Source organism: Eucalyptus grandis, chromosome 3, assembly GCF_016545825.1.
Source record: "Eucalyptus grandis isolate ANBG69807.140 chromosome 3, ASM1654582v1, whole genome shotgun sequence".
Taxonomy (NCBI): Eukaryota; Viridiplantae; Streptophyta; class Magnoliopsida; order Myrtales; family Myrtaceae; genus Eucalyptus; species Eucalyptus grandis.
Window position 1 is genome coordinate 67,271,593 of NC_052614.1, and position 19,011 is coordinate 67,290,603.

General features: G+C 38.2%; 1 protein-coding gene across 1 annotated transcript; it reads right to left on the minus strand.

Annotated features, from left to right (window-relative positions):
* Window positions 1–15,054: 15,054 nt before the first annotated feature.
* LOC104440486 (germin-like protein subfamily 1 member 7) lies at window positions 15,055–15,942 on the minus strand. Its single transcript, XM_010053406.2, has 2 exons — window positions 15,825–15,942; window positions 15,055–15,737 (listed from the first exon to the last, which is right to left on the minus strand). Exons 1-2 carry the CDS (start codon window positions 15,940–15,942, stop codon window positions 15,184–15,186), a joined length of 672 nt encoding a protein of 223 aa, XP_010051708.2. The 3' UTR covers window positions 15,055–15,183.
* Window positions 15,943–19,011: the final 3,069 nt, after the last annotated feature.

Consider the following 19,011-nt stretch of genomic DNA (forward strand, 5'->3'; position numbering starts at 1 on the left):
GGGGCATGAAAAAGCAGTGTGCCCGGTAAAAGCAAAGCCAATGCCCATATAAAAAGTGAAGAAAAAAATGAACGAGAACTAGGGGCATGAAGAAGCAGTGTGCCTGGTAAAAATAAGGCCAATGCCCATAGATGAAAAAAAAAAAGAGTCAAGATAAGGTGACTGTCAATTATAAGAATTGAATCCTGATCGAGCAATACTCAAAGAACTCAAAAGTTGAGTTTTTACAATCAATGGGGTATTTCATGAAGACAATCCCCGATGGTGAAAAAGAAAACTAGTGGCAATGCCAAGATGATCACCAACTCTCATCATTCACACACATTTTGAGCCTAATGATTCTTTCATTTATCAACCCATTAACCTAGCCTACGTTACGTCCTTTACAAAGTCTCTTCAGATTATGACACTTGAATTAACATAGGAGTTCATATGTTTATAAGCATCACTTGAAGAAGTGCGAGCAAGAATATATCTTTCTCATTTTGCAGGGTTCTTGACTTGTAAACCTGGAGATGATTACAAAATTGTTCTTTCAATTGCCTTGACTCAAAGAGTCTTTTTGTTAAACTGTTGACCAAGCCCACATTACGGTCCTTGTTAAAGACCTCTCAGATTGGTAAGGTTGTACAGCTTACGAGAATACTCGGACCCTTGTTGGTATGATGATAGTGAGACGGAATGATTCTCATAAAATAGCCTCGAAATGAGAGTGAGTGAAAGTCCTTTCTAATTGAAGGTCCCTCATTTGGTATTCTTAAGAAATCCATGTCATGAGTGAAGATTATCTTGAATGATAATTCTCTTCAGTTGAAATTTGGGGGATGCAAAGGTCATTTATGCATGAACCCCGATTGAGTTGATGAAAACCTCATTGAATTTTGAAATGTGCATTCTAGGGTAGCTCGAATTGTCTATCTCTTTGATGAATGCATATCAATTTTTGCTCTAAATCATGTCTGATAAGTAATTCAAGTTATTTTCAGAATGTTTCATGATATTAGGAGATGAGAAACTTCCACCATGAGGTGAAAGACCTCCACAAGATATATAAATTTCAAAAGACATATCCCTAAGAATCAGAGATATCACTAGGTAAGTATATCTCTACCATACTCTAAAATACTTGTCAATATGCAGGTATTCTCTCTCAAATGCATCGACACTTGACTTGGTCAAGCTATCCAATTATATTGACCTGGCGTACTTTCGTAGCCCAAAGTCATTTTCATCGACTCGGTGTGCTTCTGTAGCCCGATGTCCCTTTCTTGACCTAGCGTGCTTTCGTAGCCCAGTGTTCCTTTCAATAGACTCAGCGTGCTTCCATAACCTGATGTCCCTTTTATTGACCCGGTGTGCTTCCGTAGCTCGAAGTTCCTGACCTAGTGTGCTTTTGTAGCCCAAAGTCCTTTACATTGACACTCGATAGAGTTGTCCCCTAAAGATTTTTCTCCAGATTCAATCTGATTAAGGCGACCGAAGAACAGTTCGGGTCCTGGCCCAATAATCTATGTTGCAACGCTGGGCGACCGAACAATGGTTCGGGTCCTAGCCAAGCAAAATCTCTGTTTGGGCAACCGTAAAATGGTACGGGTCCTGGAAAAGCAATTTCCCCATTCAGGTGACCGTAGAATGGTACGGGTCCTGAAAAATCAATTTTCCATCAAGGCGATCGTAGAATGGTACGGGTCCTCGACAACACTTATTCCTTATTCAGGCGACCGTAGAATGGTATGGGTCCTGGAAAGTTAATCCTCGTTTAGACGACCATAGAATGATACGGGTCCTAGACAACACATATTTCCTCATTCAAGCGATTGTAGAATGGTATGGGTCCTAGACACAACCAAGCACTGTCATACTAGGCGACCATAGAATGGTACGGGTCGTAGGAAAGTAGTCTCTTCATAAAGTCATGTTACTATTCTAGGCGACTAAAGAATGGTATGGGTCCTAGACATGTAACACCAACTACCTCGAACTACTCTATCCTCTTTGAAGGTAAGTTATTCTAGGTAGGTTCATTTATCATTTGCATTAGTATTTCCATGCATCATATAAATTGCATTAAAAAAATGGAATTCATTTTCCTAAAAAAAAAAAAAAAAATCATTCATTGCATGTGTATGGTCAAAATTTAGGTCTCAATTTGTCTTTAAAAGTAACCTCTTTGAGCTCACCTTCAAAGAGGTACAGTTGTTGACACCTAAATTTTGGCGACTCATTTAGTCATTTATTGTATTAAAAAATTAAGGGTTAATTTTATCCCTGAAAAAATAGTCAATTGCATAGCATATAGTTTTAGGTGCATTTATGTTTTTATTTGCATTTACATTGGGTCGGTGACAAATGGGTTTGATTTAGTGATTCTAAGCTTTAATTTGGAAGTTCGAACTAAGCCCACGAAGCAAGTAAATTGGCCTGAGCCCATTTTCTTTTAATGACAAAAATGACCTAAATGGAGATTTGAAAAAATATTACGGTGGATTTTTGGAATTTAAGAAAATTGGGTTGTGATCTTATTTTTAGGCAATAAAATCAAGAGATGAGGAAAATAAAAAAAGTGATATTGCGTGCGAAAAAGAAATCTTCGCGGATGTTGATTTGAAAAGGAAATTAAAACCCTAATCTTTAGCTTATAAAAAGGTTTTTCGCATAGGGTTTCGGGGAGGCCACACATTGAATATACGGCCGCACAAGAGGGGTTGTCACTTTTTTTAGGGGGGATCGGTAGAAGAAAAGCCAGCAAAGTGAGGGTGCTTCGAAAAAAGAAAAGAAAAGAGGAATTGACTGGAAGGAAAATAATCTGCGTTGGTCATTGGAGGTGGCCACGACCTCGGATCTGGCCGTCGTTCGTCGTCTTTCATCGTTCCAAATTCTGCCCAGTGTCAAAAGCATTGCGGGAACCACACACGAATAGCTAAAAGACAAGCCTCAGTCCGATCGCATTGCCGTCTAGTCGTTTGTTCCTTATTTGCAGGTTTCTAGTGATCCCCAGTGCTTCTTAGTCCTTATTGTGCCGAGCATCGCTGTCCTCGACCTAGACGATGCTGCTGCCCTAGTCTCACCTGTCGATCACCATGCCGCAAGCCACGAAATTCACATTTTTACGGCTACAAATTGAAGAATTCTTGGCAAAGGAAGAACACATGAACTTGGTCAAGAGCACCACGTTAGTTTGGAGTCCAGGAGTCTTCCTGAACCAACCCCATCTCTTGAAACTTTAGGCATCCATCAAAATTCATGCCTTGCACGCACGCACGCATGCCCTTGTTCATGTTTGGGTTTTGCTGCCACGCGTTGCCACTTTGCCCACTATTACGATTCAACATCCCAAGCGAATCCCGGAGTTTCTTGGCCTCATCGCAAGCAAACACCACCGCATGGAGCAATATTGACGAGCACAAATTTTCTCACATATATTGTCTAATATTGCTTGTTTTGTTTGAAGGAAAAATCCAGGGCAAGAGAAGGGCACACAATCTTTCGATAAAAGAAAACATGGAGAGAATTCTTGTCTTCTTTCTCTGCAGATCTTCAAAGGACATGCACAAAGGAGCTTGATACCCAAAGAGAGGAAGCAAAGCGGAGATTTTTGGCTTGGTCTTCTTAGTTCTTGCAGTAAAATCAGAATCTCTAGCAAGCCTTACGGTGACACCTTGCCATATGCTCCAGTCACGCCCAGATCAGCAAGGTCGATATCGTCGCAGGTTCTGATATGGCTAGTATAAGTACCTAGAGAGGGGTGAATAGGTATAAAGAGTAATTTCTTATGATAATCGCACAATACTAGACAGTTGATAGAAATTAGACAATTTTTTCTCGTCAATAAACAAACAACGATCAAAGTAAGACTGAGAGTAGGGAAGAGAAAATTGAACACAAGGTTTATAGTGGTTCGGCTTATTTCAAGCCTACGTCCACTCTTCTGCACTGACAGCCCACTGGCTGGATTCCACTATGAACAAAGAGATATTACAGTACTGTTCTTCCTTGATTTCTTGGTGTAGAAGATCTACCACACTCCCTCAAGGTATCACTAAGTATAGATTCTCTTTGCGTGTACAGTTTCGCTCAATATGAATCGACTAATAATCAAGGAGCTTCAAACTCTGGAATTTCTCTATCGAGCACGCACTAGAATAACTGGAACGTCTTCCTTTTATACTCCTTTATGCCATCATACCCGTTGGCACTTACCAAAGGAATTCTTCCAATCTTCCCGTTAGACAAAATCAATTAAGAAAATTATTCGAGCTATTAAAGGAACATGTCGATAGCCCATCAATCATGTTCGCCCATACAATCAGGATCTTGGTTTCCAAGAATAAAACCTTCCAAGAATATTTCGTCAATCATCGGATCTTCAAACGATCTTGTTTTTGAATAAATAATCTGTTATATCAAATCTAGCCAAGAGATCTTCTCCAGTCAATAAGACCAAATCCTTAACCAAACACTTTAGCTCTGGATCGCCTTCATCGCTGGATTAAAAACTGTCAATGAGAATAGTCTTGAGTCTTGAGTCTTGTGTGCTGAGTCTAGTGATCTGAAAGTCTTCAGACTCTAAGTACAAGGGTCTGCACGCTTCCGGACTAGACGATAGAAACGTTTTGTCAGCTTCAAAACACTCTAGAGAGATTTCTCCAACAATCTCCCCATTTTTTATGGTGACAAAACTTTCCTATAGATTTGAACAGCTTTGACCTGCAAAAACATTACTCAAGCAATATGGATATCTCATAAAGATTAATAACTCAACTAGACTCTGCATCCACAGAAAATAGGTTAGTCTTTCATGATTAAAGCCATACAATAACACTTGATATAAATACAACAGTCAATTTCAAATCCACACTCAAGTCATACTCAAAATAAATATACATACAAACTAAAATTAAAAACAAATTCAAAGTCAAAGTTCAGTTCAGTTCAGTTCAGTTCAAAGCTGGCAATTCTCCCCCTTTTTGTCATCATTAAAAAGGTGAGAAAGAGTAAAGTCTGCTTGGGAACACGCACAAGCTGGAAATCTCTCATCAACTGTACGACGCCTTCCAGCCTCTTCAAGTCTTCCCGTATACGTGCCACCTCTACTCCTTTGGCATTTGCTTGAATTTGAAGAGCGAGGTCTTGCATTTGATCCAACAAGGTAACAAAAGACACTTGTCCAGCATTCTTCAGGACTTGAAATTCACATTCCAAAGCATATATTTGACCCTGCATTTCCGAAGAAGATCAAGGATACGACGAAAATCTACGGTATTGTCCGTCAACGTGCTGGCATTTGCTCTATCAGATGGAGTAAAGGCAGACGATGGAACTTCGGTGTAATCGCGCAAATTTGGCGTTGAGGTGTCATGTCCTTCCTCAGGCATTTGAGAAGCCTGAATATCTTCTGGATTTGCTTGCGAGCAACTCACACCTTCACTGTGAACAGGATATGGTGTAGTCCTTCCTTGCTCGTCATCTCCCCCTGTTTCTAAGGCCTCAATTGGGGAAGAGTGATGGTCATGCTCGGCAGCATCTTGATTGCCTTTCTCTCCAGCTTCATCTGCAGACTTTTCTTTGACTGCTTCTTCTTCTTCTTCAACTTCTTTCTCCTCTTCTTCTTTTTCTTTCTCTTCTTTCTCCTCTGCTTCTCTCTCTGTTTTTTGTTCCTCTCGCTTCTTTTCCTTTCTTCGTCGTTTCATTGATTCGGATACAGAACGACTGAGTCTTTTCAATGTCAAGGCAGAGATAGTGAGTTCATCCTCTTCATCTTCATCCTCTAAGTTTAGAGCTCTTTTGTTTTTGGATGGAGCACTCATGGGCTTCTTCCCTTTCCTTTTCGACGCAGAAGAGACTGGATGAAATTTAACGGGAGTTTTCACTTTGAATTTCTCCATTGCCTTATCAAGCTCTTTTAGATGCATTTTTATCAACATTTTCAAACCTACCACCATTTTGTCGCATGGTCGAACACAAAGAGTCTGTGGAGGTTCAATGTTCAAGTGTCTGAAGATCTTGGTCACAAGACTTGAGTAAGGCAACTGGCCCTTGTCCTTCACCATCGCTCTGTACATGTGGAAGAGAATGGTGTGAGGGAGAGAGAACTTCTTCCCTGAATTGATCGTGTACATCAATTTCGCCTCAAAGTTAGACACGTTTGTCTTGGATGTTGATTTTGGCCTGAGACAGTTGATCACGATTTTGTGCAGTGAGATGTTGATGGCATGCATTCTTGTGTAGGTAATTCTTCCTTCTGTACTCCTGTCTTTGACGAGTTCCAGTGTGGTGTGAGCGATTGAAACCTTGATCGGTTGATATCGTCCTCTTTCAACTCGAATTATGTCTGCCAACATGTCCACATCTACCACATAGTCTTGGTCTCAAACACTGAAGGATATTCTATTTGCATATAAAAAGCCGAGATTCAAATAGAAATATGCTGTCAATTGTGCATAGCCGTCTGTGGTGTTAGAGCAAAATTGCTCTAGTTGAAGCAGATTGAACTTCTTCTTCAAGTTCACATTGATGGCATCCAGAAAGTCAAAATCAACGCTCCTGGGGTTTATCACCCCACGTTTCAACAATTTGAAAAACAGATCCTCCTGTTCCTTCGATTTGAACAACTCCATTCTTTTTCCCTGTACCTTCGCAGCAACACCCATCCTGGGTTGGAATTCACTAAACAATTTATCATCGTCATTCCCGTTAGTCGGATTCAATCCCCTTACACGAGGATCACTTGGAATGTTCGCAAGTGCTTCCTCAGCCTTTCCTTTGGAAGCAATTCCCAAATCCTCCATCCGTCGCAAAAAGACATACTCATTTTCATACCCTTTGTCTTTAAGGGAGTCATCTACATAGTTCAGTGGTGTACCTATGATTTTCAAAGCACGATAGAGCTTGTAAATAAAAGAGGGTTTTTGGACTCTTATAGGGTCTGCTTCCTCGATTATTTCTTCCTATGGTTGTTTTTCCACACCCTGTGGGGTAGATGATGGAGATTGATGTGGTGGAGAGTGAATCGGGCTCTGTTGCTGTCTTGGTAACTCTTCTTCCTCGGTGAGATTGAAATGGGTAGGACCCTCCCTTATTCTCTGTGGTCCCTTGCTCGCGATTCTTGAAGACTTTCTCGAAGAAGACATCATTTCTTTTCGTTGAAAGATTCCTTGACTCAATTTCCCAAGAAAAGATGACAACTTTCTCGAAAATGAACACGAAGTCAAGACAGGATTGGGAGGAGAATGCCTTTTTAGGGTTTTGAAGTTAAACGAAGAAAACAACTGACTGTATATATATAACCCAGTTAAAAAAAGAAAAGCCAATCGACATAAAGGAAAGTGAATAGTCGTCCCTTTTTTAAAAACGATAACTGCCTTTTTAAATAGAGGTTATCTTTTTGAAAGGACAAGATTCCGTTTTTCTCGGAAATTAAAGATAAATCAAATATAACTAAACGAATGATCGTACCTTTTCGAGATTGAATATTAAAACAACTTATAGTCTATAGCCGTGAATGTTTGAGTCTAAGAGTCTGAGAGTCTCAAGACTTTGATTTCCTCAAGCTTCAAAATGTTGAGTCTGGAACAGATGATATCGAATTGATTCTTCTCCAAAGGCTTTGTGAATATATCCGCTAGTTGGCTCTTTGACTCAACAAATTGAAACGAGATTTCTCCATTTTGAACATGATCTCTAATGAAGTGATGTCGAATCTCTATATGCTTTGCCCTTGAGTGAAGGATTGGATTTTTAGTAAGATTGATTGTGCTGGTGTTGTCATATCTAATCTCAGTGCATGAGTCTTCAATTCCAAAGTCTTGTAGCTGTTGTTTTATCCACAGAATTTGCGAACAACAACTTCCAAGAGCTACATACTCGCTTCATTGTAGAGAGAGCCACGGTGTTTTGTTTCCTTGAAAACCAAGACACTGTCTTGTTCCCAAGCAATTGGCAATTTCCCGAGGTGCTCTTTCTATCAACTCTGCAACCGGCTAAATTTGCGTCTGAATATCCAAGAGGATTAAAGTCTCCCTTCTTAGGATACCAAAGACCAATGCTTGAAGATGAAGCAACGTATTTAATAATACGTTTCGCAGCACTGAGATGAGATTCTCTAGGGTCTGATTGAAACCTAGCACAGATGCACACACTCAACAAAATGTCAGTTCTTCAAAGAAGTGAACCGTTGATACTCCTATACAGCTTTTAATCAACTTTCTTCCCTTCTTCATCTTTGTCTATCTTCAAAGAACTTGACATCGGTATGTCGGTCTTTTTGCACTTTTCCAGTCCAAACCTTTTGACAAGATCATTAGCATATTTTTCTTGATGAATGAAAGTTCCTTCCTTCAATTGTTTTACTTGAAGTCCAAGAAAGAAGGTTAACTCTCCCATCATACTCATTTCAAACTCATCCTGCATAGACTTAGAGAATTTCTTGCAGACTTTCATTAGAGGATCCAAAAATAATATCATCCACATATATTTGAACAAGTAAAAAGCTTTTGTTTTCCTTTTTGATAAATAGAGTAGTATCTACTTTACCTTTGACAAAACCATTATGTATTAAAAACTTACTTAGTCTGTCGTACCAAGCTCGAGGTGCTTGCTTTAAACCATACAATGCCTTTTTCAGTCTGAAGACTGAGTTTGGCTTCTTTGGGTCTTCAAACCCTGGTGGTTGTTCCACATAAACTTCCTCATGGATAAGTCCATTTAGGAATGCACTTTTGACATCCATTTGGAATAACCTGAAATTTTTATAACAAGCAAAAGCAAGTAATAATCGAATTGCTTCTAACCTTGCTACTGGTGCGTAAGTCTCGTCATAGTCTATCCCTTCTTCTTGTGTGTATCCCTTGGCCACGAGTCTTACCTTGTTTCTTATGACTTTTCCTTTCTCGTTCATCTTGTTCCTGAAAACCCATTTAGCTCCAATAACAGATTTACCTTTTGGTTTAGGAGTCAATTCCCAGACATCATTAATACTGAATTGCCTGAGCTCTTCTTGCATAGCTTCAATCCAGCTTTGATTTGATAAAGCTTCTTCTATGTTTTTGGGTTCTATTTCAGAAACAAGTTCCACAGCACTAGACTCTTCACGCCTTTTGGATCTGGTGCGAATTCCTTCATTAATTTCGCCAATAATGAGATCTTTGGGATGACTGGACTTATGCTTCCAGTTACTGGTTGATTTTTCTGATTGATAATCTCTTTCTTTACTTGAATCATCACGAACAACTTGATGCCGGTCTTCCAGAGTCTAAGATGCTTCTTGAGTTGTAAGCTTTGGAGAGTCTGGAGCAGGTTCAGACTCTTCATGTTGAGTCTGACTGGATTAATTTTGCATTGAATCTTGAAATTTGACATTCATTGATTCCTCCACTGATTGACTCTTCTTGTTGTAGACTCTGTAGGCTTTGTTGCTTGATGTAGAATATCCAAGGAAGATGCCTTCTTCTGATCTTTCTTCAAACTTACCAACTCGATCTTTTGCATTTTAATATAAAGCATTTGCAACCGAACACATGAAAGTACGAAACAGTAGGCTTCTTACCTTTGAATAACTCATAAGGGGTTTTCTCTAGAATAGGTCTTAAAAAGACTCTATTTATGATATAGCACGCTGTTGAAACAGTTTCAGCCCAAAATCGTGAAGAAATCTTACTTTCAATTATAAGAGTTCGAGCCATTTCTTGAAGAGATCTATTCTTTCTTTCCACAACTCCATTTTGCTGAGGAGTGTATGGAGAGGAGAACACATGCTTAACGCCAGATTCATCACAAAATTTTGTAAAATCTTGATTTTCAAATTCACCTCCATGATCTGTTCTTATACTTGAAATAACATATCCTTTTTCATTTTGAACATTTTTAGCAATTTTTTCAAAATACGAGAAGGTTTCAAACTTACTCGCAAGGAAATAAACCCAAGTAAATCGGGAGTAATCGTCCACGATTACTAGGCAATATTTCTTACCTCCAATGCTTTGGGTTCTGGTTGGTCCGAAGAGATCCATATGTAGCAGCTGTAGTACATGATTAGTAGAGACATGATTTATTGGCTTAAATGAATTTCTTACCTACTTTCCCAATATACATGGAGTGCATAGATCAGAATTTTGGTAAGATAAATTGGGTAGACCACGAACAAGCTGCTTTGATGAGATTTTGGCTAACTGCTTCATATTGATGTGACCAAGCTTTCTGTGCCACAAGCTTGTTTCGTCTTGAATTGAAATTAAGCATTGCGATTCATCTGGTTTCACATCCAAGAGATAGATATTTCCATGCCTTCGACCCATGAAAGACTGAGTAGAGTCTTTACTGGTTCCATAACATATTCCTTTTTGAAAGAAGATCTTAAAACCAGTATCACATAGTTGGCGATCTTTGAGAAGATTGTAATTGATTCCTTCTACTAGGGAAACATTACTTATTGTGAGATTTCCAATTTTCACAGTTCCAAATCCCACAATCCTTCCTTTGCTGTTTCCTCCAAATGAGACTTTTCCACCATTTACTTGAACGAGCTTTATAAAGCAATTTGAGTCTCCTGTTATATGGCTTGAGCATCCACTGTCCAGATACCACTTTACCTTTTCTTTGATGGAGACCTGCATTTAAAAGAGAGTCTCAAGCTTTCTTTGGTACCCATATTTTCTTGGGTCCATTGGTGTTAGTAAGATAAACAGTATTAGCCCATGTTTTCTTAACAGGTTTCCAAACCATAGGACACTCTTTTTCAAAGTGATCCGAGCTTTTGCACTTTGAACACCTGAGGGCATTTCGACCTACAGACTTTACAAAAACCTTCTTGAAATGATTTTTGTAGGCCTCTCTTGAGGGTCTTTGCTTAATTCTTTCTTTTACTTTAAGAAAATCAATCAAGGGAATAGTTTATGTTGTCATACCTAAACCGGACTTATTGAAATAAGGTCTTTGAGTTGAAAGAATTTTTTCAAGTTTCTCGGACCCTATTGAAAATTTCTTTGAAATATTTGATGAGTCAATTTTTAAAAGAGCATTTTCTTTCAAAAGTTCTTTAAGAGTAGAAACATTCATGTCTAAACATTTAACTCTTTCTTTCAACACGTTTTCCTGATGTTTTAGAACAGAGTTTTCCTTTGTAAGTTCAGAAATCCTTTTAAGAGAAGTCTTAAGACTAAAACACAGCTCATCAATATACTTAGAAACCTTGACAGGAATTTTAAAATTACTTACCTCAAATTCACTGTCTGAGTCTGATTCAGAGTTTGAGTCTGAGTTTGATTGTGCCATCAGACATAAATTGGCATATTCATCATCACTTTCTTCACACTCTGTATCACTCTAGGTTTCGACTTTGAGAGCCTTTCGAGACTTTTCAGCTTTTCCTTTCTTCTTCTTTAGAAGAGGACAGGTTAGATGGGTCGATGTGTCCCTTTTTCATACATTCAAAGCAAACTACATCTTTGTTTGATTCATCATCATCAATAGACTTGGTCAGTTGTTTTTGAAAGCTTTGTTTCTTTGAGTTGAATCTTCTTCCTTTTCTATTTAGCTTTATGAATCTTCTTATCATGAGAGCAAGCTCCTCATCGTCCATATTATCTTCAGAATCTATAACATCAGAATCATCATTTGATTTTAATGCAATGGATTTCTTACCTTTTGGATCTTCGTCTTCGTTAATTCGTTCCACTTCATAAGATGAAGAGTTCCAACCAGCTCATCGACATATAGTGGCATGATTCTTTGTGTCTCTCTTATTGAAGTCTTTATGTGATTCCAATCCTTGGAGAGTCCACGCAGAGCTTGTTTACCTTCATGGGATCAGAAATTGGTTGTCCTTGATTTTCAAGACCATTTACAATTTCTGTAAAACGGCTAAACATGTCAGTTATAGATTCTCCATGTCTCATTTTGAAGGCTTCATATTGACCGAGAAGGATGTTGATTCTGGTCTCTTTTACTCGATCAATTCCTTCATAGGTGATATGTAACCTATCCCAGACTTCTTTTGCTATAACACAAGAAGATATTTTGTTATATTCAGTAGATGACAAGGCACAATATAAAGAATATATAGATTTTGCATCAAAAGTTTGTCTCTTGATTATCTCTTCTTGAGACATTCCGCTGGTCTCAACAGTTTCTTTCCCTCTTTCTGAGATGGATGCAACTTTAGGAGTGATTCCTTTTTCTACAACGTCCCATTCCAAAGGATCCTTTGATCGAAGAAATGCTTTCATTTTATTTTTCCAGATGTTGTAGTCATTTCCATCAAAGTAAGGAGGTCTTGTATTACTTTGTCCTTTCACCAGCCCTGGAGCTAGCATACTAGCCATGGATCTTTTACTCTGAAGTAAAACACTTCAAATAAAGTGAGTACATGAGCTCTGATACCAATTGATATGGCTAGTATAAGTACCTAGAGGGGGGTGAATAGGTATAAAGAGTAATTTCTTATGATAATCGCACAATACTAGACAGTTGATAGAAATGAGACAATTTTTTTCTCATCAATAAACAAACAACGATCAAAGTAAGACTGAGATTAGGGAAGAGAAAATTGAACACAAGGTTTATAGTGGTTCGGCTTATTTCAAGCCTACGTCCACTCTTCTGCACTGACAACCCTAGACTCTCTTTGCGTGTACAGTTTTGCTCAATATGAATCGACTAATAATCAAGGAGCTTCAGACTCTGGAATTTCTCTATCGAGCACGCACTAGAACAACTGGAACGTCTTCCTTTTATACTCCTTTATGCCATCATACCCGTTGGCACTTACCAAATGAATTCTTCCAATCTTCCCGTTGGACAGAATCAATTAAGAAGATTATTCGAGCTATTAAAGGAACATGTCAATAGCCCATCAATCATGTTCGCCCATACAATCAGGATCTTGGTTTCCAAGAATAGAACCTTTCAAGAATATTTCGTCAATCATTGGATCTTCAAACGATCTTGTTTTCGAATAAATAATCCGTTATATCAAATCCAGCCAAGAGATCTTCTCCAGTCGATAAGACCAAATCCTTAACCAAACACTTTAGCTCTGGATCGCCTTCGTCGCTGGATTAGAAACTGTCAATGAGAATAGTCTTGAGTCTTGAGTCTTGTGTGCTGAGTTTGGTGATCTGAAAGTCTTCAGACTCTAAGTACAAGGGTCTACACAGCTTCCAAACTAGACTGATAGAAACGTTTTGTCAGCTTCAAAACACTCTAGAGAGATTTCTCCAACAGGTTCTTGTCTCTGTGCCAAACTGCTCTTTGACCGACGTTCAACTATTGCGACGAGCCCCTAGTTCCGAGTCACCATCGTACCGTCCTTAGCCGTGCCAAGCCCTAGGAAAAAAAAGGAAAGCAAAGTTGGTAGCTTTTCTTTCTATTTATTTTATTTTGTTTTTTATTATTTTGTTTTTTTTAGTAGAATGATTCCTTAGTGTAAGGATGAGAATTCACGACATGAAATTGCCTCTAAAATTTATGATTGACAGTCTGATTTTCATGCCCAAGATCCGACTCACAATCTCTTACACAATCGTCAATCCGATCTCATGCCCGGGATTTGATTCACAATTTAATTTAAAATTGGTCAACCCGATCTCATGCGCGCGATATGGTTCGCCAATTTTTTAATATCAATCTTATCCTGTTTGATTTGTTGTCGTGGTGTTTGAATCAATTTTATTTTCGTAAAAGGAAAAATCCAAAAATTATTTGAATTAGGATTAGGTTGGTTTTAGAATATCTCTTGTTATCTTGCATATTTAGAATAGGGATTTATTTCTAATTTTTTAAAAAATAAAAAATAAAAAATGCATTCATTTAGGATGTTAGTTTTAAATTTGAATTGCACGTTTAATTATCTGGTAGTTTTAATTTCGAATTTCATAAAGAAAAAAAGAAGAAAAATTAGAATTAGGTCCATGAAATGCATGCCATTTAGTGACTGTTGTTAGGTTCATTAGAAATTAACTATCATTAGATTATGTCATTTAATAAATGTCGCGTGACATATAGCTTGCATATTAAATTGCATGTTGCATGTCATTTTAGTTGAAATAATTTTTTACGTCATTGCATTGCAATGCACGTCATTAGAATTAGGTCATTTTGGTTAATTTAGATTGCATATCTAATTGTTGCATGTTCATTAAGAAATCATTTGTTTTTTTTTTTACTCATTCATATAGTTTAGGACATATTGCCATGCCATATCATTTCATATTAGATTAGAAGCATTGCATTGCATATGGGCTATATTCTCGTTGAAAAAGAGAAAACTTGCTTGTTAATTAGAAATCATATCTAGGGTTGTTGACGTGGATTTTAATTTAACATTGCAGACGCTTTCGTTGCTATGAGGTAAGTCCTGTAATTTATTTACTGCTTTACTTTGGTGCTAAATTGATGGTTTGCACACCTGCATGATAACCTCACATATTAGGGAAATAGTTCAAAATCAATTCAAGCTGCCTGCAAAACCTTTTTTTTTTTTAATAAGAAAAATGGTACCGAAATGGTGTTAGAAAAATCTAGCGTAATGAAGTCCCCGTACCCAAATCTCTAGTTCGTAGAAGTAAAGTGAATCTCCCCTTACTTACTTGGGTTTCTAATCAACCTACCAAAAATAGATTAGTGGCGACTTCTAATTGAAAATCAATTGCATGTTAAAAACTTGAACCTAAGTCGCGAATTGGTATGGGCTTGGGAGAGCCCGAGTTAGGTCTAGCCTTAACAATCCATTAACCAAATCCTAGGTGATTCACACCCAAAAAATTGTTTGCGACACTGTTCTTCTCTCTTAATCCATTTACAAGACTATTTCAAATAAGACTTTTTAATAGGGTTGGACATTCTTTTCATGATACCCTTTTCGAGAACAAATTCTTTTGATGTAGGAAGCAATATTTAATCTTAGATGACATCCTTTCAAGTTCCAAATTCTACGTAGTTATGTTATTGCACATGGATTTCCCATTAGCTGAGGCATGAATTATTTATTCAAAATCAATCATACATGTGGTACATAGTCTAGTTACGTGTCTAGAGCAACCACTAGAGAGATAACAATCTTTTATTCAGAATGAATCATACATGTGGTAAATAGTCTAGTTATGTGTCTAGAGCAATCACTTATGGAAACAAGATTAAGCAAGTAAGTCTTATAATTCAATTATTTTGTGTAACTAACGATAGATTCATTTAGTTGTTGTCATACCAAAATTGCGCCTCGAGATACTCGACGACCTTCTTGTTTAATTGGAAGGCCTTGGTGAGAACATCAGCAGAAATGGGTGGCTTCGCTCCGAAGACAGCATTAGCAATGGTAATGAGCCCAGGGTTCTGGCTGCTAAAACTGGAAAAGGCTAGCGCGTATGTGTTTCCGATATTCAACTGGAAGTGAATGAGACCAATAGAGAACACAAACACGTCCCCCTTGTATATGACTTTTGTGAAGAGAGTGTTGTTTAATTGGTCGGACGTGACGAAGCCAACGAGTAGCGTACCCTCCACCACGATCAGAACCTCAGTGCCATGAGGGTGATTGTGGGGAGGATTTAGGCCGCCGGGAGTAAAGTCAATGCGAGCCATGGATATTCCAAGAGTGTTGAGTCCTGGAAATTGCTGGACAAAAGCCTGTGTGACTTTTGATCCGAGCGGATTTGATGTGTTTCCAGGATTCCTAAGCCCCATAAAGATGAAATCATCAGCCGTGGCTTGTTTCGGGTCCTTGCAGAATTTTCCATTCACAAATACTACATGAGAAAAAGAATTCGTGTTTCAGTTTCGGCATCATAAGCTAGATCCGAAATACATGACTAATGCAAGAATTGAGGACCAACCTCCAGATTCCAGGTCATTGGTGGCCACGCATATGTCCTGAAGAGGACTCGGGTCGTAAGCTAAAGCAGTGGCAATGGCCAAAGCCAAGATGAGAAAGCTAATCAGCAGAAACTTCATTGTGGTTGTAGATGTTGGAGAAATCCTCGTGAAGAGTTTTGAAGTTGACAAAACGTTTCCATCAGTCTAGTCTGAAGGTCAGCAGACTCTGTTGGTTAAAGTCTTAAGACTTCCGGACAGCCAGACTCAAGACTTAAAGTCTATCCTCATTGACAGTCACTGATCCGTTGAAGAAAGGTTATCCCGAACTGAATGTTTTGCCTTAGGATTTAACCTTATCATCTGGAGAAGATCTCATGGCTGGAGAAGACGTATCAGAATCCTTTGATTGATCAAATTTGATTCAATGACTGAAGATTCGATGATTGTCTAAATATTATTGGAAGGTTCTACTTATGGAAACCGAGATCCTGATTGTATGGGCGAACAGGATTGATGGGCTATCAACACGTTCCTTTAATAGCTCGAATGATCTTCCTAATTGATTCCGTCCAATGGGTAGATTGGAGGAATTCCTTTGGTAAGTGCCAACGGGTATGATGGCATAAAGGAGTATATAAGGAAGACGTCCTTAGTTGTTCGAGGAAGTGCGCAATAGAAAAATTCCAAAGTCCTAAGCTCCTATTTGTTTAGATAAATTCTTTGAGCGAATACTTGTATACAAAAGAGAGTCTATATTTGTGAGAGACCTTGAGGAGGTGTGGCAGTACATCTACACTTTGTGGAATCAAGGCAAAGCTGTGCTGTAACTACTCTTTTGATCATAGTGAAATCCAGCCGGTGGGGCTGTCGGTGCGGAAGAGTGGACGTAGGCTTGGAAAAGCTGAACCACTATAAATCTTGTGTTCCAATTTCTCTCTTCCTACCTTGATCGTATTTCAATTTGTTAAGAATTGCTTCCGTATATCGACAAATTGTTTGTGCGCCTATTCACCCCCCCTCTAGGTGTTTATACTAGCAATATCATTTGGTATCAGAGCTCGTGTACTTACTTTATTTGAAGTGTTTTACTTCATAGTAAAAAATCCATGGCTAGTATGTTAGCACCAGGGCTGATGGAAGGGCAAAGCAATACCAGACCACCCTACTTTGATGGAAAGGATTACAACATCTGGAAGAACAAAATGAAAGCTTTCCTACGATCAAAAGATCCTCTGGAATGGGACGTTGTAGAAAAAGGAATTACTCCTACCACTTTGCATCGAGTCTACGAAAGAGGAAAAGAAACGAAGAATCCAGCGGAATGTCTCGGGAAGAAAAAACCAAGAGACAAACACTCGATGCAAAAGCAATTTACTCCTTATATTGTGCTTTATCACCAACTGAATATAATAGAATATTTTCTTGTGGTACAGCAAAAGAAGTTTGGGACAGATTGCATATCACCTATGAAGGAACAGATCGAGTGAAGGAAACAAGAATCAACATTCTTCTTGGTCAATACGAAGCCTTCAGAATGAAACCAGGAGAATCAATATTTGACATGTTTAGTCGTTTTGCAGATATTGTGAATGGTCTTGAAAATCAAGGTCAACCAACTTCTGATCCCATGAAGGTAAACAAGCTACTGCGTGGACTCTCAAGGGATTGGAATCACATAAAGACTTCGATAAGAGAGACGCAGAGAATTATGCCACTATCTCGTCGACGAGCTGATTGGAACTCTTCAGTCTATGAAGTGGAAAGGATCAATGAAGATGAAGATCCAAAAGGTAAGAAATCCATTGCATTAAAATCAAATGATGATTCGATGATACTGATTCAGAAGATGATATGGACGATGAGGAGCTTGCTCTCATGATAAGAAGATTCAGAAAACTAAATAGAAAATGAAGAAGGTTCAACTCAAAGAAACAAGGCTTTCAAAGACAGCGGACCAAGTCTCGTGATGATGAGGAACCAAATAAAGATGTAGTCTGCTTTGAATGCAAGAAAAAGGGACACATCAGACCCAACTGTCCTCTTCTGAAGAAGAAGAAAGGAAAAGCTGAAAAATTTCGAAAAGCTCTCAAAGCTGAAACCTGGAGTGATACTGAGTGTGAAGAAAGTGATAATGAATATGCCAATCTATGTCTGATGGCACAATCAGACTCAGACTCTGGATCAGACTCAGGATCAGACTCAGACAGTGAATTTGAGGCAAGTAATTTTAAAATTCCTGTCAAAGTTTCTAAATATATTGATGAACTATGCTTTAGTCTTAAGATTTCTCTCAAAAGAATTTCCAAACTGAAAAAAGAAAACTCAGCTCTAAAACTAAAAGAAAATATTTTAGAAGAAAGAGTTAAAAGTCTAGACATGTTTGTTTCCAATCTTTTGAAAGAAAATGCTTGTTTAAAAACAGACTTATCTAATATATCAAAGAAATTTTCTATGGGGTCTGAAAAACTTGAGAAAATTCTTTCAACGCAAAGACCTTACTTCAATAAGTCCGGTCTAGGTATGACAGAAGAAACAATTCCCTTGATTGATTTTCCTAAAGTAAAAGAAAGAATCAAAAAAAAGGTTTTAGAGTGAAGTTTACAAAAATCACTTCAAAAGAGTTTTTGTTAAACCCGTAGGAAGAAATGCTCTCAAATGTTCAAAGTGTAATAGTCCGGATCACTTTGAAAAAGAGTGTCCTATGGTATGGAAACCTGTTAAGAAAGTATGGGCTAATACTGTTTATATTACTAACACCAAAGGACCCAAGAAAGTTTGGGTACCAAAGAAAGCTTGAGACTTTATTTTAAATGCAGGTCTCTGTCAAGAAACAGTAAAGTGGTATCTTGACGGGATGCTCAAGACACATGACAGGAGACTCAAATTGTTTTATAAAGCTTGCTCAAGTAAATGGTGGAAAAGTTTCATTTGGAGGAAATATCAAAGGAAGTATTGTGGGATTTGGAACCGTGAAAATTGGTACTCTCACAATAAGTAATGACTCCCTAGTGGAAGGACTCAATTACAATCTTCTCAGCATTAGTCAATTGTGTGATGCTGGTTTCAAGATCTTCTTTCAAGAAGGAACATGTTCTGGAATCAGTAAAGACTCTACTCAATCTTTCATGGGTCGAAGACATGGAAATATCTATCTTCTGGATGTGAAACCAAATGAATCGCAATGCCTTATCTCAATTCAAGACGAAG